The sequence below is a fragment of the Neurospora tetrasperma genome, assembly GCF_000213175.1.
Source record: "Neurospora tetrasperma FGSC 2508 unplaced genomic scaffold NEUTE1scaffold_3, whole genome shotgun sequence".
Classification (NCBI taxonomy): Eukaryota; Fungi; Ascomycota; class Sordariomycetes; order Sordariales; family Sordariaceae; genus Neurospora; species Neurospora tetrasperma.
This window is the reverse complement of record NW_009799101.1, coordinates 2,770,976-2,789,863: the sequence shown is the minus strand read 5'-3', so window position 1 is coordinate 2,789,863 and position 18,888 is coordinate 2,770,976. Positions and strand designations below refer to the sequence as shown.

Sequence of the window (18,888 nt, the reverse complement as noted above, 5' to 3'; positions counted from 1 at the left end):
TGATTCGGTCGCGATATGTTCAGTGGCCCGGAATTGGGGTGGTCTGTCTTCTGTTCCAGTTGATTGCTGGGAATCGTAGGTACAGCAGCCGGTTCGGCGGGCGGGCGTGGTTGTTGGAGCTGGAGGTTCCTTCGGTGACGGACGGCGCTAATGCTGCAGGTGCACCCGTGTCAGTGTGTCCATCTGCCGCGGACAGTGCGCGGACAGCGGGGTGAGCTGTTCCGTGGGAGCAGGAAATGGAAAAGACGGAACCGGGGAATTTCACAAAAAAGATGGGGGCTCCTCGAGGCTGAACAGTGGACCTTGCAAGGGGGGTCCAGGCCTACACTACATAGAGGTACTTTTCGAGACTGGGTCTTGGCATCCGCCTCTTGAGCTGGTGTTCTTTCGGGGTTGGGGTTGGCGAACGGACCCGCGATTTTTTTGGACGGGACTGTTTGGACGACGACCGCCCGCCCGCGCCGATTCCCGCGATACCTTCGGGACCCATCCTGACGAAGCGAACCGGTTGCAGCTCTCCCCCCCAAACATCCACCACCACCACAATGTTTGGGGCTTTCAGATTCACCAACCCCCTCTCCGGGGGTCTTCTTTGGTAAGCGACTACCCTATGTTGCAGTTGCGCCAAAGGTTCTACCAGAAATGCTAATCATGTCGCGGCAAACAGGAAGATCCCATGGCGCATGTCCAAGTTCCAGAAGCTCAGGCAGCGCCGCAGACTGAGGGCCGTTGACAACGTCGTCGCCACCATTGAGAACGCTCTTGCCAAGAAGGGTGAGACCGTCAAGGCGGTGGAACGCTGGAGGGCTGAGATGCCCACCGAGGCCGAGATGCTGCCCAAGGACAAGTACACCATCTTCGACCGCAAGGAGAAGAGGTACCGCAAGGGCATCCACAGTACGGACCACCATTGTGCATCACTTCACAGCAGTCAAAGACCAAGGCTAATACGGCATTCCTTTTCCAGAGCTTCCCAAGTGGACCCGTGTGTCCCAGAGAGTCAACCCTCCCGGTTACTAAGACCTTCGACCCGGACGATGGACGATATCGTGCAAGCATGTATATCACTTGTAACATTACGCAGCGAAATGGCATGGGTGACATGGGAGATACCGGTAACAGGACCGTTTGCTTGGGGCAAAGAAGAGGAGGCCTCCTGTCTCGTCTCGCAAGGAGACTGACTGACTTGAGGTCCTGTCCATCATGGACACTCGAGCTCGCTCCATGTTGAGATACCACTGCAGAGAGCAGCGCAAACACGGCCAGGCGAGCATCACAGAAGAATGTGTGGAGCCATACCGAATGGATGGGAAATCAATAATTTCCCGAAATACCATAGCAAGATACCAATACAACAACGAATATCATGTCTTCCAAGGGGGTATTTGTCTTTCACGCTTCTCTGTTCCGCCTCCACTTGCCCTGAATGAACAAAATCCGTAATTTCAGAGCCGGCTTGCATATTTTGTGTCGATTTGTCATGACGACTAGTTGAATATCTGTGCACTGAATCATGATGCACTCCCTCATTGTCCCACGTAACTCCCATGCAATGATAACTCTAGCGCAAGCGGCCGTATTGTTCGTCGTTATCGTCGTAGCGCTTGTGGTCATGCTCCCTCATTCTCTCGGCCTGGATTTGCCGGCCAAGACCACCGCGGCCCTCGTCGTAGTCCTCACGGTACTCATCACGAACTTGGCCGCCCGACTTTCCACGGCCGTACTGTCGCCCTTCCTCGAAGCCTGGGTCGAGATCGGTTCGGATGATGCGCTCGTCCAACTTGGTGCCGCCAATGTACTTCATGCAATCGAGAGCGTCCTGATGGGTGTAGTATTCGACGAAGCAGAAACCGCACGGTGTCTTTTGTAAGCGATCGAGGCCCATGACCAAGCGCTTGATCTCGCCGCATTTGCTAAAGAGTTCGTAAACCTGTTCTTCGGTAGTGTAGAAGGAACTGCCGAGGTACATTCGGTTAGTTCTTGTTTTTTTGTTTTTTTGATTAAGGACTGGCAGCGTGGGGCAAACTTGCAGATTGCCGACGTAGAGAGTGGTCGCATCCTTCAACGGGTCATCGAACGCTTCGGGATGCATGTTACTGTCTTCATTTTCTCCATCGCGGTGGTCCCGGTCGTGACGTCTGTTGCGCCTATTCTGTGTTGAGTGGATGGGTCAGCGGTCGACGGGGTGCTAATTATGGACAGGAGAGATTGGCAATGTTTGGGCATGGAAATGCCGTCAGGAGCACTCACCTTGTTGAAAAAGTATGCACTTGGCCTGTCAAGGCGCTCTACGGTGCTCCTTTGGCGAGTGTTCAACATGGTTACCTAGTGAAGATGGATCCAATCTGCTCTTGGGTGAAAGGTGCCCTGCAACTGCGAAGAAGAAGGAAATCAAAAGCTGTCAGCCCAAGTGGAAGTTCAATGGTTTGGAGTTCTGAGACGTCGATGGGGATGATGCAGTGGTTTCCCTTGCCAATGGAATTGGACCTAGAGGTAACTTGGGTTGCCCGCTAAAGTGGAAGTACTGGACAGGCGCAGCTTTCTGAGCGCGACTGGTGTGTCCGTGGACCGCGACAGCAGCAGGCTCAGCTTCGTTCAGTTCAGTTACTTACTGTCCTCACTGTTGGCGCACAGTGTCACAGTGCATCGGACATCACTGCATGGCAATCCAGGTAGTCTTGGCACTGTAACGGGCGACGGAAGCCGTTGGTGGTGGGTCAGGTACCCTATCTTACGAGGTGCCCGCAAATATGACGACGGCAGGCAAGGGCAGAGCGATGGAAGCAAGGGCAGAGGACTTGGTGGAGGCGCTTTGTCAACAATTGCCAGCCGATTGGACCGCAATCTGGCACCCAATTTACAGGCGCGTCACAGCACAACTGTACCTACCTCGGGCTTACCATTTATAGTATGTATACAACTAGGTCTCCGTTAAGACCTCCATTCGGCCATTCCATCCCCTCTCATCCCGGGCTGCCTGCCTGTCTCCTGTTGATCAACGACCGATGGTGTGAGACGAGGCGGCGAGCACGGTCTGGACTGAACACCGGCGGACAGTTGAAACGGACTAAAGGGCTGTGGAAGGAGTGGAAACGCGCTAAAATGAAGCTAACACGATCGATCAAGGCAAGCAACGGAAAATATACGGCATAGGCACGGAAGCGGACGCCTCTAGTGACGCCCTGGACGCCTCATTTACAGCACTGGCTCGGACTGGACAATAGTGGCATCCAGCACTCGTCCATCCACGGGCATCCATCCGTAGCACTACACGCTAGTCAAACCTTGTTGTTACCATCCTGACCAGCCAACCGAGACCACTAGCAAACTTCGCTTTCCTGGCTTTTCTCCCATCGATCGAGGGGCCTGCCACTTCAAAAAGGGATCCCAATCTCTCCTTCTCTTCCCTCCCTTGGCTTCTGTTCTACTTGCTCTTGGTCACCTTTTTTTTTCCAACTTCAAAAACCGAGAACCGCCATCACATGAATAGTACCGGTACATCAATACATACGTACCTCGACCATAGTGCGCCTGCCTACCTACATAGTCAATTACCTACCCACCGACCTACATTACTTCAGCAGAGAAAGCGAAGTGCAGCACGACGACAAAACCGGCCCGTGCATGCTAGTACATAGTAGGACCTCAACACTAGCTGCTATTTCTGCCTAGCCAGACACCAACTTCGGTTTTCATTGCGCCACACGAACCACCGTCATCTGTAGGATTCATCAGGCTTGAGTTGGATAGTATAGCGACAACAGACAGCCCTTAGCACAAACCACCAAGCACAGTCGGGATGCCCAAAATCCGGAGCTTCTCGGCGCCCTGGCTCCAGGAGCCAAACCCCGGCCATAAGCTCTTTGAGCAGGCCGAGGAAACCAACCGGCTCCCCGCTTCGATAGCTTCCTCCAGGAACGCCAGTCAGGGACCCAATCGCACCATCGCACACCGAGGAAACGAGGTCTTTGTTGCCAGAGGAAGGGAAATCAGATGGGGAGATCTTGCCGATCTCAAGGACGCCTGGGAGGCCCAACAGTCACGGACCGGCTCCGCAAGCCACCTCAACGGAGATGGCTCCGATAGCTCCTTCGAGGTCTACGATGAGGAGACAAGCCGTCTTCCCCAGGGACCAGGCTACAGGGTATGTGGCTACAAATTTCCAAGACTCGGCGCATACGGCGCATCCAACATGGCCACATTGGGTACTGACATGGTTTTCCTCTTCTAGGTCATCAAGACCCCTGTCGCCTGCGAGATCCGGCAGCTGGTCATCTCCCCTAACAAGGACCAGTTGGCCGTCCTGACCTCTCACACAGTTCACGTCTGTATGCTGCCCGACACGTCCCACCTCACCTCTGGAGAGACGGCCCCCTTCAAGCCCAAGTTCTGGACCGTCGGTCCTACCACTCACGTCACCTCCAAGTCGGCTGTTGTTAGCGCACTGTGGCACCCTCTGGGCGTCAATGGCAGCTGTCTCGTAACCGTGACTGAAGACGCTGTGGTTCGCGAATGGGAGCTCTCCACTATTGATCGGTGGTCCTTCGACACCCCGACCCTCGAGGTCGACCTCAAGAAACTGGCCGACGGCACTTCATTGGACCAGGACTTCGGTGCTTCGACATCGACCAACAAAGCCTTCTCGCCCGATGACTTCGACATGAAGGTCGCTTCGGCCTGCTTTGCCTCGCGCAACTCGAACGGCTGGGCGCCAATGACTTTGTGGGTGGCCATGGCTGAGGGAGATGTTTACGCTCTGTGCCCCCTCTTGCCGCGACGCTGGTCGCCTCCTCCGACTCTCATCCCCTCGCTTTCCGTCTCTGTTGCCCAAAAGATTGAGACCCTCGAGACTGATCCGGAGGCTACTCGGGAGGAGAAGCTCCTCGCTAAGCAACAGCTAGAGTGGATGGCCGATCTCGACAATCAGGAGCCCAAACTCCTCGATGGCCCCTATGGAGAAGTCACGGAGGTGTATTCGCGCCCTTCTCGGCCGGGAAGCATTCCTCGACTGCAGGGCCCCTTCGAGTTGGCCGTTGCTCCTCAAGATGAACAAGACGACGAGGTTGAGCTGAAGGACATTTTCGTCATTGGCGCTAAACGCAACACTGCCGACCTTATGATGGGCGAAGATTTTGAGCTTTATGCGGATGATGACGATAAAGATAGTCTCTCAGTGTCTGTCATTTGCCTGTTGTCGACCAGCGGACAGGTCAAGGTCTGTCTCGATGTCGATGGAGTGGAGGCTCAATGGCTGCCTCCGCGGAACGCCTCGACCCGAGCTTTCCCTGATCAAGCCATTCCGTCTCTGCTCGTGTTCCACACTTTTGACACGCTCAAGCCAGCCGAAATCACGCCTGACAGTTGGCCGGTGTTCAGTGAGGATGTTACCACCCGCTATGCGTTCTACGTCACACATGCTGCTGGCATCACCTATGTCTCATTGGCTCCATGGGTTTCCCTCCTAGAGAGCGAGCTCCAGAGCGACTCTGAGGCGGGGGCTGACTTCCGGTTTGACCTCATGGCCAAGGGACAGCGTGCCGAGGTTGATCGCATCTACACACCCCAGCATGCCCAGAATGTCCTTGCTGCGGCTACGGCATTCAAGAGCTCCGATCTGGGCCACTTCGTTTTGTCCGCTACTCACAATGATCCGGTCATTATGTTCTTTGATACCCCTGAGAGCGAGTTGATGTCGGATCGTCAGGAGACCCCCGTGTCGACCGAACATGGAGAAACGCCTGAACCTCTCATAGTTTGGGAACCTCGGCCGCTGTTCCATCCTTCCGAAGTACTGAGCCGGCCCAGCACCCTGCCTCCGTGGGTGGATGCTCTGAGAACTAGCAGGAAGCGCCCGCTTATGCAGCAGGAGGTCCGGTTGTCGGTTGCCACCCTGGAAATCTTTACGGAAGGTCATCGTCTTGTCAGCTCCGAGGTGTTTGAGCTCAACAATGCCGTTGCGGAGCTCTTCAGGAAGTGTGAAGCACTGACATACGAGCTAAAGGAGCAAATCACCAAGGTTTATGAGGTCAACCAGCGGATCGAGACCATTTCTGGAGAAGGAGAGAGCAGGAGCACCAAGGAACAAAACATTTCCGAAGAAATGCTGGTCAGAAACAGGATAGATGTGATGAAGGTCAGACAAGAGAACCTCGCTCGCAGAGTAGACAACCTGCGCAAGCGTTTGGGTCAGGTTTCGACTCGGGAGTTGAGCGACAAGGAAAAGGCTTGGGCAGAGGAGGTCCGCAATTTGGCAGGTAGTATCTTGGGCGACGAGGAAGAAGAAGAAGATACCACCTCTGCATCTATCTCCACTGCCGGGAAGTCACTCAAGCGCTTCGAGGAGGTCCAAACTCTTAGGGACGCCTTGTTTGAGCAAGCTCAGCAGCTTCAGAGCACGGATAGCGTTGACGGTACCGCCTCGCCGATGCCCGTGATGAAGATTCCGTCGGAGATTCGAAAGCAAAAGGTTGCGCAAGTCATGAGCTTGCTGGATCGTGAAACTGCCCTCGTAGAGGCAGTGAAGTCGCGTCTTGAAAAGTTGAGTATTGAATGAGTTCATTTCTTCGGCAGGTTCTTGTTTGGACAGTTAGATAGGATGGTAAGGGGGGGTTATTTGGTTGAAACTTCTATAACAACGTCAAATAAAGTTTTTCCTTTTCCCAAAAAAAAATATTTAAAAATAATATGAATAAAACTCTGTCCTTGGTGTGTTTAAGCGTATTTTGGTTAAGATTGTCACAAGTGTGAACTTTCTAAAAGTCAGTAAATGATGGTTTAGCGATCGGGCCAACTTCTTCCTCGTGGCATGAGGTCTGCCTTGCTTGGTGTGCCATCAACAAGCCTTGGGTCGTGTATCCAACCACAGCATTCCGGGTTTGAATGTTGGCTGCTGATTCCCCGTCATCTCGATCGGAGGTTCGACCACCTAGCGGTTAATTGCCTCCGCTCTTACGCCTCATCTGCTGTGTCATCCATATTCGTCTTGCGTTCAACTAGGGTTGTAGGCGAATGTTATCGTCATTTCATCACTTATCCCATGTTTTACCTTCATTTCATGGAATTGTAAGAACAAACTTCAGGGCGGCAAGGATGACTCCAGGTAGTCAAGCCATGCATCTCCCGAGGTCCTGGATCGTCTGATCTGGTCAACGTTAAACAAGCCAGACAACAACTTGTGTATCGTCAAGGGGCATGTCAACATCTCTGTTGTGTCTCCCGACCCATGTTCGTGGCTTTTGTTGGTTGTAAGTAGAAGAGAGCTATGCATATCCCGCATGTAATCAATCAACAACAACCCATACCCAGTTTCGAGGCTCCTAACTAACACAGTTCCGAATCCTGCACAACCAAAACCGGTCATTCTCACCACCTCACCAGCCCCAGTTACCGGTCAGGTTCACACGAGCGACTACACGAGCGACTGCGGCGTACGACGTCCGACAGATAACAAGCACTCGAAAGTCAAGCAAAAGCTCAACAAAATGCCCCAACTTCGGTATGTGCCTTTCCAAATTACGCTCCCCGGCTTTATTAGCTCGAGGCTACCTGCCTGTGCTCGTTTCGGTATCTCGACAGCCTCGAGCTCCAACGAGCTTGTTACCACACCTTGGCCTCACTCAAGCGCCCCGTTACTGATACGTACACTATCCACAACCACGCTTATAGGTTACTCCTTGATCAGAAGGTGATTAATGTTTTGTTTATGCTTTCTGTGGTTGTTAAAGCTAACCCATGATCATCGTCGTGCAAGGCGGCTGTGTTGGCGATATTGTGACGGCAAGCATGCATACCCATGATTGTAGCCTCACTTTCATCAAAACCAATTGTGCGGAAGATTTGCCGTGTTAAGCTCTAATCCATTTTTTTTTTTTTTTCGAGGCTCTTGCTTGACTTTTAATTACCTACTCAGTCACTTCTTTCCATGTGACACTCAAACTAGAGACTAACTTATAGCAGACACTCTGCTATAAATATGCTGTAGTTCCTCCACGACACGACACTCACAAATCTACCATGCCTAATCTGGCGTATCTACCACGGGCTTCATAACACCCTTTTCGAAATGCTAGTGCCGTCGACTGAACCAAAGATAGTTGCAACTCCTAGTATCACTGGTCAGACTAGCGATCCCATGATGGCGCCCGTTACGGATCCATTTCCTGTCCCTGGCTTGGAAGGCTTGATCTTGGGTGAGTCATTCTACTCAGCTGGTTCACATTGCAATGCTACTTGCTATTCTCACTCATGACTGATCCTGAAAGCCTTCCAATATCACATGTATCTAACAGGAACACATTGTACTGACCTTACTTTAGAGAACTGTAGATTCTTCAGCAGTCCAGACACCGAGTTATCTCTCGTGGTCGCCAAAGAACTAGGCCAATTCAGAGCCGTGGTGCTGCAGACCAAGGAGAACTTCAGGGGTCCTCTTCTGGTCGAAACGGGACCGACCATCTACTGGGCACTTCACTCATTGATGGTCAAGTCGGCAGAGTTCGTGCAGAACTACATCCAGACCAGCGGGTACTCGGTCGTTCCCAGAACCAATGAAACCAAAGCCTACAAGGAGGCTCATGGCTTCGGTGACTCGGAGCATGGGTCTGACGATAACCAAGGGCACGATGCTGAATCGGTCACCTCCAGGTCCACTTCATGTACCTTGCCTTGCTGCGAAACTCACAAGAAAGAAACCAGAAGACCTAGGCAACGTGGAAGAAGCCTCCGATGGCGTTCCGCCTCAACTTCTCGTGAAAATAGCTACTCACGATCCCAATCACGATCCCAATCACGTTCCCGTTCTCGCGGACGATGCCGAGCAAGTTTGTCAACCTCTGGCCCTAATTCTGACTCCAGACGATTACGCTCAGGCGCAAGAAGCTCGTCCTCCAGCCGACGCTCAAATATTTGTGGCAATTTAGGTCCGGCATACACCAGTCAATCTGTCCCCGAACCATCACAACCTCCTGTTAAGCGGCATAACATGCCATATCATAACCGTATGAACGGCGTGTCTGGTGTTAATTTCCCTCCTCTACCGCCTCCACCGCCAGGGTGGTCGCTTCGGAATATGGAGTTGAATGGTGGAATTGGGAATGGAGTGAGCCACGCATCTCCTCCTTATCATCCTCCTCCTCCGCCACCGCCGCCCTTGCTTCCCGACGGCTTTGCTAGAGCGGGATCTGGAAAAGAACCATGCTGGTCATTTCAGCAGTTCAACCATTTCCAGTCTCAGAATAGGAGTTGTCATAGACAAGCGATGAGGCCGACGGACCAGTACTTGAGACCTGGTAGTATTCAGCATGTGCAATTGCCGTCACAAACACTTCCTGCTACTGCGGCTACCCAGTCAGTACCGCCGGCTTTTTCAGCAATCGATGTTGCTGTACCTGGAAGTAATCCCAAACCCAATGGTCATTCGTTAAAGCCAGAGCAGTCCCAACATCATATACCGCCGCCACCACCACCGCCGCCTCCCTTTCCACCAATGTCTCGAGTAGTCAATCATGTCTACGGTTCAGCACCCTGGCACGTCCAGAGATTGAGGGCATATACCACAGCTGGAATCATTCCTCCTCCACCACCACCACCACCTCCTCTTACTTCCATTCATGTACCCGCCTCTTCCTCTACCTCTTCCTCTTCCTCGGCAACAACCACCATAACACCCAATGCTTCTCCAAATTTACCGTCTGTTGCACCCCGCTTTTTCCAAGGGGCATCTAGCACCACCTCCTCTTCCCCTTCTGCCCCTTCCATCTCCACCTTTTCTTCTCCCAACCCCACCGCCAACCAGAACTCCATCACAATCCCATGCTCCTCCTGTGGCGACAGCGACAACAACAAGCCTACCTCCACCACCCCACCAGTCCTCATAACCATAGGATTCCCCTCCTAAATCGACGGCCCCTCCCGCCTCACCGTCCTGCGTTCTCTTCCCCGCCTTACCGTTGCCTCAATCCAAGCTGTGGTTGTTGAAACCATTGACAGGCACGACCTGTCTCTGAAGGGTTTTGGTTCGAACTCAGGGAAAGAAGAAAGCAAAGTAAGGATCAGTGCTATCAAGGCCATAGTGCCTGTATGTGGTGCTGCGTCTAGCGATCAGTCTGTTGATGAGCCAACAAGTGAAAGTGATTCAGGAGGGAGGAAAAAGAGGGAAAGCAAGGTGGTGGATATAACTGAGTTCGATGAGGATACGCAACTGGGAATTTTGTTCGATTATTGCCGTCATCATCATCAAGAAGAAAACATGAATGGAAAGGACAAAAGTGAGGTGGTCGTGGCTAGGTTTGAAGTCGAGGTGGTTGTTGAGCATGAGTGGAGTGACGAGCGCGGTGGTTCTAGTTCTATGTCTTCTTGGTCGCCTGGTGCTACTTTTGGAGCTACGGGGGGGATTAGGCTGGGACCGGAACCGGGACTGATGGGTTCAAGTTTTCCCGGTACGATGCCTCCTCTTGATCCTGGGGGGCCATGAGAAACTCGATAGGCCAGAGTGATTTAGATGGTTGCATACTGTCTGAGTGATGCGTTGCAAGAGGAGGGTGAGGTTTCAAGGTGTAAACGGGTCAACGTTTACGTGGTTGTGTATTTTCCGTATTCTCTTTTGGACTTTAATTTTTCTTCCTTTTTTCCGTTATTCGACCACTGTAATCATACTTGCCCCTTTGATCCTTCTTTCCATTTCATTTGGCTTCTCACGTTTCTTACGAGTCATTTACGACACGGTCTCTTGGACTTTCTGTTGAATTTTCAAGCGAAGGAGTTCACAAAGTTTTAGGTTGGTAAACCAAACCAAGTCCCATTGCTCGCTAGGAGTGATGCTAGGTCAATGAAGTGTGCATATCTTGTCTTAATCCCGTCTCTGTGATGACTGTGTAGGTACTGCAGTTAAGTTGAACGCCGCGCTCCTTGTGAAGTACAAATCCTTAAGAATAAGCCGTATAATTTGGGAAAGATGATTTTACGCAAAATTTTACAATCTAACCGCCGGTCTCAGGAGAGGACTCGAATCTTCGATCACATGTCGTGCCACTCTTCACGGTATGTACTCTCACCGAAAAGGGTGGTACCTCGTCTTCGGGATCCGGCTAGTTGCCTTGGTGACGGAACATGTCGTGACACTTATTTCCAGATGGTTGATTGGTTAATTGAATGATGCAATGTGTTTCGACTGCATCGTGTTCGACCTCGGTTCATGGATGTCATGTTGTCTGCCAGGGTTAACTTCGAGCCAATATCGTGCGTGCGGGCAGCACGACAGATCTGTGGTTGTCTAGATGCGGATGGGTCACTGCATGGGCGTGAGTCTCGTTTCTCTGTTTAATTGACGCTGTCACATGTTAAACAATCTTCGCGAACATTGCAGGGTGACTTTGTGTAGTACACTTCTTTCGAGTCCAGAAACTTCATGTTGTGTTGTGTTGTGTTGTGTTGTGTTGTGTCTGGCATCGGGGGGGGGGGGTGGAAGGTGAATGTCTTGGGAATTTATGAATGTCAGGTCTGGTTGTAGCCCTTGATTCGATGCCTTGATCTCAAACTATTAACCTCGTGATATCTTTTTCCGGGAACCCTTTGGGGCAGACCTTCAAGCCTTGTAATCGCCTGCTGGTGACTGAAATAATGGGTAGTCGTTAAAAGAAGCTCAGCTGCGATCAGCAATGCAGTGTACTGTCCGATTGTCTCTGCATTGAGGCCTAGGCCCTAGATCAGCACCGCTCGGAGGGCTGATACATTCTTCCAGAGCACATTCATGGTCATGGTTTGGAAGGCCGCCTAATACCTACCTATAGTTCGATCATAAGGTGGGAGCCGTCTTGAGAGTTCAAAGTGAGTCCAGAGTGAGTGATGCCTGCCTGCCTGCAGCTCTCGCGTGGCCTTTACCTTCTGCCTGCCCAGCGTCATCCGAACATTCCCGCGGCTATATAAGATCTTTGTCCTGTCCAGCTTTCCGTGGTTCGTTGGTGTAATGAGCAACATTCTTGAGGTGGAAATTCCACTTCGGTCACGGCCTTTAGGAAGATACCGGTTCGAGCCCGGTACGGACCACACTTTTCTTTCTCTTTTTTTTGCTCTGTTTGTATTTGCGGCTGGGCTAACGAACCGTTGGTCACAGTCGCAGATACTTCGGTATCGTGATGCAACATGACGATGGCACATCCATCTGGTAACGTGTCTTCGGCGTGTGAAACATGGCGAAGCAAGACCCGCTATCGCTATACCACGTATGGGCTGCACAATGAGCTTCCCTCTCAATAGAGAATTGAAGAGAGGTGGACTGCTTGGACAGGTGGCTCTCGAAAGCGCAAGTGTCAGGTTGTGCGACCTGCGTCAATCACCTTGGGATACAAACGGGGCTGTCGTCGAGGTTCGTGTTCATGTGTGATCGGGCTGTCTCGTTCGTGCTGTCTATTTTCGCCAACTCGCAATGATAGTTGTGCAAGTCCATGGCCACTATGATATTGCCTACTCGATATACCCTGTGCTCCAAATATTCAATCCAACCTTGACCCCTTTCTCGACTGGCAAGCCAGCATGCCACGCCTCAACCCAACCTCTGCCAGTACCATCCGACCGGAAATTCTCCCAGTAGACAGCATTGCCCGGAATGACTTTGAAAGTCACGCCCAATTCGGGTGTTTGTTCCAGTCCATCTCCTTTGTCGGCCGTTTTCCCGGGACATTCAATAAAAGCACACCATCGTGGATCCTTCGACCTCTTCATGCGGGGAAACTCGGTACCACCACCCACCAGGCTGCCATCACCGTCGTCGACCCAGACCATGAAGCTGCTGACACGGCCCCAACCCCCACGGTTGGAACTCCAGTCGAAGTGGTGGTTGTAGTGGCCACCCTGGCGATACCGCTGGGTACGCAGCCTCTCGATGAAGACGTTTTCCCTCCAGCCCTGGATCTCGCGGGCGCGGTTCTCGATGCACCGGACGCGGTCGGTACGGGGGATCACGGCCACTTCGGAGTCACGGACTGTGGTGTTGCGGTGGGTAGTCTGGCCGCCATCGCTGGTGGTGGTGGAGGGTTCGAAGAGAGGTTCACTTGGGTGGGGTGTTAGTAACCGATTCTTGGCAGAGGAGCTCTCGTCTAAGTAGTAGGCCAATAGGTGTTGATGGATACTAACCTAATGCCCAGCAAGTGCTCCCGCTCGTCAAGACTTAGGAAGTTCTCGATGTAGAGCACCAATGGCTCCCTTGAGTAGACATGGACCACAGGCGCGGGAGTGTGGGGCATGCATTGCAACGATGAGTTGCCCTCCAATGCAATCAGATCCTCTTTAAGGTTGAGTTTGGACAGCGGGATCCGACGAAGTTGCGGGATCTGGCCTGGACATTGCTTCGGATTCACATTGGAAAATAAAAAATCGTTGAGAGGACTGTTGAAGACAACGAGAATGCCGATTAAAGCGACTGCATAAGACAACATTTTCGCAAACCACTGTGTTCAAATCCGCGCCTCAGTAGGATGCATTTCTTACACAGAGGCACAAAGCGGGCTTGGCCGGTGACGTTGGACCAACTGGGAAAAAGTTGTGTATTGGGAGAAGACCGCCGCCGACCATCATCAAGCCCGAAAATGGTATGCACTGCGTTACGACGGAGAGAGGCGCAGTCCAGATAAGCTTCGTGCCGACGGCAAGCGGGGGATTGGTAGAGTGACAAGGGAGTCATGTTTTCGACTTGAAACAGCGTGTGATTGTCAAGGATGGTGCGTCCAGGACAGTCCTCATTTCCTCCATGTTTTACAAGGGATGTGGCGAGCCGAAGCATTGGGTTTACACAGAGTTGACAAGGCAGTCGGGATGAGCCTTTGATTAGTGTCAAGGCAACTAATATGTATGGAGATAGGAAAGCGAGAATTGAGTTCAGAGAGCATCGTGAAAAAGGAAAAGGAACAAAGGAGGGGGAGGGGGAGGGGGAGGGGGAGGGGGAGGGGCCTTTAAAGGTGTAAACAGATCAACAGAGCCCATGCATAGTGTACATGCATGCCCGCCAGGTTTGCCGCATGGTTATACAATTGCCAGGCTATCCCTTCTTAGGATTTGCTTCAAGTTACAGTTTCAACAAAGCGAAGGCCCATTGGCCTAATGGCTAAGGCGTCAGATTTCGGCTCTGAAGATTGCGCGTTCGAGTCGCGTGTGGGTCGCTTTAACTTTTGGTTTTTTTTCACCTTTTATACTTTTTGTATCATATTCCGTGGACTTTTAGCTTGGCATCTTTCACATGTTTCTCAAAACAACAAGGCTTCCTCTTCCACTCACAGCAGTGGAGTCAGCCCTGTCCTCTTTTCCCCAGCTCTCCCCTCCTCATTTTATCTCATCTGCCACGGGTGTAGCACCATCTCTCTTGGCTGTTACAAGTCAAGGAGTACTTCGGCCGCCAAGTCGGTGACGGGTTGCGAATTCGATCCTTATCCAAGTTTTGTTCTGGGAATCTTCGATGTTCGTTCCGAAACAGGACCCCCTTTTACCTTCTCTGATTCTAGAAAGGCGGGCATAATGACAAGGGCCTGCTAATAAACACTGCCGATCTTTGCGTGACCACTCGGTGCCAAGCAACTGAAGCGACCCAGGTTCCTGGATTGAGCCTCCCGCCGTGCCGTCAGCCGTTTCCTAAAAAGTATTCGGGGGCGTCACCTCCGGGCCGCGACGACATCCGCCTTCCCGACCGGCGGCTACCTTATCCTCCAGCGGCCGCTAACTGGTTACTTGCCCCCCCTTTCCCTCGCCATCCTAACATTACAGTCCCATTGCAGCAATCTGCCGTTTGTTACAGACGCGCGCGGGGTCGGCAACCATCACCAACTATACCCGATGGAGCTGAACGGAGCAAGACGGCCTCAACCACACCAGGCTCCGTCTTCTTGACGTGCTCACCATAGTACCTTGGAACTATTGTCGGAACATGTCTCCTGGCCTCTATTGGGACCTCCCTCCGTCTGACTTGGGTGGAGACTACCCGCATCTTGACGGCAAGGGAAACCAGCTCGCGTCGATAGACCTAATTAGGCCTTTGGAAAGACGGGTTGGCATCGAAGAGCTTCCCAGACGGGCTTCGCTGACAAGGAAGACAGCCGCGACCATGATCCCTCCCGCTGGCTAACCGGCTGGCTGGTTTCAACGAGGGGATGCCCACCATGCGGTAGCCTCCTCTTTGCCTTCATTCCGCTCTGGTTCACATCCCCAAACGTAAACTGCTCGTTCTAACCCCTGGATCATGGTGAGCGCGAGGTAACATACTACTCATTCCATGGGTCTGCGCTGGTATGCAAGATCTTGGCTTCATCCCTCCAAAGCCGCAATTTCGGACAGGGTTTGCCGCCCCTTCCATCTATCGGAAGTTTTGCATCAACACTCCTATTCGGTCACCTCAACATCAGTACTTCTGCTTTCGGCCGCCTGCCCCCCTAGACCGTAGATTCTGTATATAGGGAGTCCATGGAACCTTCCATCATGGCCTTCTTTCTTTCTTCACATCGCGCACCAACCGTGTGAAGTGGCCTTCTAGAACTTACTGTACAAGATGAGGACCACCTCGGCCTTTCTCAGCGGCCTGGCGGCGGTGGCTTCATGTAAGTAAACAATGACACAACGAGCCACTCATACCGCTCAACAATACTGACGTGGCGATTCTCAGTGCTGTCGCCCGCCTTCGCCCAAACCGCTCCCAAGACCTTCACTCACCCTGATACCGGCATTGTCTTCAACACATGGAGTGCTTCCTCTTCCCAGACCGCAGGTGGCTTCACTCTTGGTATGGCTCTGCCGTCAAATGCTCTTACTACCGACGCGACTGAATTCATCGGTTATCTGGTATGTTTTGGTGCGAAAGGAAGTAAAACGACCCAGTGTCCTCCTGTACTGACCTTTACGATCAGGAATGCTCCTCCGCCAAGAATGGTGCCAACAGCGGTTGGTGCGGTGTTTCTCTCAGAGGCGCCATGACCAACAATCTACTCATTACCGCCTGGCCTTCTGACGGAGAAGTCTACACCAATCTCATGTTCGCCACGGGTTACGCCATGCCCAAGAACTACGCTGGTGACGCCAAGATCACCCAGATCGCGTCCAGCGTGAACGCTACCCACTTCACCCTTGTCTTCAGGTGCCAGAACTGTTTGTCATGGGACCAAGACGGTGTCACCGGCAGCATTTCTACCAGCAATAAGGGGGCCCAGCTCGGTTGGGTCCAGGCGTTCCCCTCTCCCGGTAACCCGACTTGCCCTACCCAGATCACTCTCAGTCAACATGACAACGGCATGGGTCAGTGGGGAGCTGCCTTTGACAGCAACATTGCCAATCCCTCTTATACTGCATGGGCTGCCAAGGCCACCAAGACCGTTACTGGTTCTTGCAGTGGTCCAACCACGACCAGTATTGCCGCCACTCCTGTTCCCACTGGCGTTTCTTTTGACTACATTGTCGTTGGTGGTGGTGCCGGTGGTATTCCCGTCGCTGACAAGCTCAGCGAGTCCGGTAAGAGCGTGCTGCTCATCGAGAAGGGTTTCGCTTCCACTGGTGAGCATGGTGGTACTCTGAAGCCCGAGTGGCTGCAGAACACATCCCTTACTCGCTTCGATGTTCCCGGTCTTTGCAACCAGATCTGGGTTGACTCGGATGGCATTGCCTGCTCCGATACCGATCAGATGGCCGGCTGCGTGCTCGGCGGTGGTACGGCCATCAACGCCGGTCTCTGGTACAAGCCCTACACCAAGGACTGGGATTACCTCTTCCCCTCTGGCTGGAAGGGTAGCGATATCGCCGATGCTACCAGCAGAGCCCTCTCCCGCATTCCGGGTACCACCACTCCTTCTCAGGATGGAAAGCGCTACCTTCAGCAGGGTTTCGAGGTTCTTGCCAGCGGCCTCAAGGCGAGCGGCTGGAAGGAGGTCGATTCCCTCAAGGACAGCGAGCAGAAGAACCGCACTTTTTCCCACACCTCATACATGTACATCAATGGCGAGCGTGGTGGTCCTCTGGCGACTTACCTCGTCAGCGCCAAGAAGCGCAGCAACTTCAAGCTGTGGCTCAACACCGCTGTCAAGCGCGTCATCCGTGAGGGCGGCCACATTACCGGTGTGGAGGTTGAGGCCTTCCGCAACGGCGGCTACTCCGGAATCATCCCCGTCACCAACACCACCGGCCGCGTCGTTCTTTCCGCCGGCACCTTCGGCAGCGCCAAGATCCTTCTCCGTTCCGGCATTGGCCCCAAGGACCAGCTCGAGGTGGTCAAGGCCTCCGCCGACGGCCCTACCATGGTCAGCAACTCGTCCTGGATTGACCTCCCCGTCGGCCACAACCTGGTTGACCACACCAACACCGATACCGTCATCCAGCACAACAACGTGACCTTCTACGACTTCTACAAGGCTTGGGACAACCCCAACACGACCGACATGAACCTGTACCTCAATGGTCGCTCCGGCATCTTCGCCCAGGCCGCGCCCAACATTGGCCCCTTGTTCTGGGAGGAGATCACGGGTGCCGACGGCATCGTCCGTCAACTGCACTGGACCGCCCGCGTCGAGGGTAGCTTCGAGACCCCCGACGGCTACGCCATGACCATGAGCCAGTACCTTGGCCGTGGCGCCACCTCGCGCGGCCGCATGACCCTCAGCCCTACCCTCAACACCGTCGTGTCTGACCTCCCGTACCTCAAGGACCCTAACGACAAGGCCGCTGTCGTTCAGGGTATCGTCAACCTCCAGAAGGCTCTCGCCAACGTCAAGGGTCTCACCTGGGCTTACCCCAGCGCCAACCAGACGGCTGCTGATTTTGTTGACAAGGTAAGCTTTCTCTCCTCTTTCTTTCCCTTTTAACCTCCCGCCACCCCTTACTAACTCCGTATCCTCTAGCAACCCGTAACCTACCAATCCCGCCGCTCCAACCACTGGATGGGCACCAACAAGATGGGCACCGACGACGGCCGCAGCGGCGGCACCGCAGTCGTCGACACCAACACGCGCGTCTATGGCACTGACAACCTGTACGTGGTGGACGCCTCGATTTTCCCCGGTGTCCCGACCACCAACCCTACCGCCTACATCGTCGTCGCCGCTGAGCATGCCGCGGCCAAGATCCTGGCGCAACCCGCCAACGAGGCCGTTCCTAGGTGGGGCTGGTGCGGCGGGCCGACGTATACTGGCAGCCAGACGTGCCAGGCGCCATATAAGTGCGAGAAGCAGAATGATTGGTATTGGCAGTGTGTGTAGATGACAGAGGGTGATAGGTAGCTTGAGGGAGTTCAGAGAATGGGGGCGAGGAGGATGGTTGTTGGTAGGATGGGTTTCTTCTGTTCTTGGTGATAAAGGTGTCTGTCTCTAGAGGAGACTCTTCGCTTCTTCTGTAAATACTTGACGTATCGTTGAACATATCTAACGAACATGTACATATTTTCAATCCATTTATCATTCTGTTCACATCATAGTTTCCTGTGGTATTTAGAGCGTGCAAACTAGTCTCACTTGCATTCTGAGAATGACAGTCACAGCAGCACGGAACGAAAGTAAAAAGTCATAATCTTCATTCCCAAACCATATCTCATAACAATCATTTCTCTATAACCGAACAATACACTCAAGACACCGCGCCGCGCAGGCTATACAAAGCTAGCTGAACCCCAATGCACGTCGTCATAATCCATGAGCAAATGAAAGACCAAACAAAGCAAAAGAAAACCAAACGAAAACAAAAAGAAGCCATAAACCCTCCTTCTATGAAACAAGAGACAAGTAAACAGCCACCCTTTCTCGATGCTGCCTCTCCACGAATAAGCCTTTCATACCCCCACAACACACAAACACTGGCATCTAATATATGTCTCCTTCGCCATACCAATATCGCTTTTTCCCAACCCACCCACCCCAAAACTGTACTCCGTTCTTC

The 18,888-nt window shown here is 52.8% G+C and overlaps 6 protein-coding genes across 6 annotated transcripts; 3 read left to right on the top strand and 3 right to left on the bottom strand.

Moving 5' to 3' along the window:
• Positions 1-19: 19 nt before the first annotated feature.
• Positions 20-911, bottom strand: NEUTE1DRAFT_110080 (uncharacterized protein; the record flags this gene model as incomplete). The annotated part of the gene is made up of 3 exons (XM_009852683.1): positions 20-322; positions 413-603; positions 638-911. The coding sequence occupies 3 exons, from the start codon at positions 909-911 to the stop codon at positions 20-22; spliced, it is 768 nt and encodes a 255-aa protein (XP_009850985.1).
• A 56-nt stretch (positions 912-967) lies between these two features.
• On the bottom strand, positions 968-2,319 carry NEUTE1DRAFT_146404 (uncharacterized protein; the record flags this gene model as incomplete). Its single annotated transcript, XM_009852682.1, has 3 exons — positions 968-1,930; positions 2,027-2,152; positions 2,251-2,319. The coding sequence occupies 3 exons, from the start codon at positions 2,317-2,319 to the stop codon at positions 1,562-1,564; spliced, it is 564 nt and encodes a 187-aa protein (XP_009850984.1).
• A 1,480-nt stretch (positions 2,320-3,799) lies between these two features.
• Positions 3,800-6,661, top strand: NEUTE1DRAFT_129730 (uncharacterized protein; the record flags this gene model as incomplete). The annotated part of the gene is made up of 2 exons (XM_009852681.1): positions 3,800-4,144; positions 4,232-6,661. The coding sequence occupies 2 exons, from the start codon at positions 3,800-3,802 to the stop codon at positions 6,551-6,553; spliced, it is 2,667 nt and encodes an 888-aa protein (XP_009850983.1).
• A 1,473-nt stretch (positions 6,662-8,134) lies between these two features.
• Positions 8,135-9,895, top strand: NEUTE1DRAFT_100788 (uncharacterized protein; the record flags this gene model as incomplete). The annotated part of the gene is made up of 3 exons (XM_009852680.1): positions 8,135-8,189; positions 8,316-8,654; positions 8,919-9,895. The coding sequence occupies 3 exons, from the start codon at positions 8,135-8,137 to the stop codon at positions 9,893-9,895; spliced, it is 1,371 nt and encodes a 456-aa protein (XP_009850982.1).
• Positions 9,896-12,459: 2,564 nt separating this feature from the next.
• NEUTE1DRAFT_122243 (uncharacterized protein) lies at positions 12,460-13,528 on the bottom strand (the record flags this gene model as incomplete). Its single annotated transcript, XM_009852679.1, has 2 exons — positions 12,460-13,084; positions 13,129-13,528. The coding sequence occupies 2 exons, from the start codon at positions 13,428-13,430 to the stop codon at positions 12,460-12,462; spliced, it is 927 nt and encodes a 308-aa protein (XP_009850981.1).
• A 1,998-nt stretch (positions 13,529-15,526) lies between these two features.
• Positions 15,527-18,215, top strand: NEUTE1DRAFT_129729 (uncharacterized protein; the record flags this gene model as incomplete). Its single annotated transcript, XM_009852678.1, has 4 exons — positions 15,527-15,575; positions 15,641-15,816; positions 15,882-17,789; positions 17,859-18,215. The coding sequence occupies 4 exons, from the start codon at positions 15,527-15,529 to the stop codon at positions 18,213-18,215; spliced, it is 2,490 nt and encodes an 829-aa protein (XP_009850980.1).
• Positions 18,216-18,888: the final 673 nt, after the last annotated feature.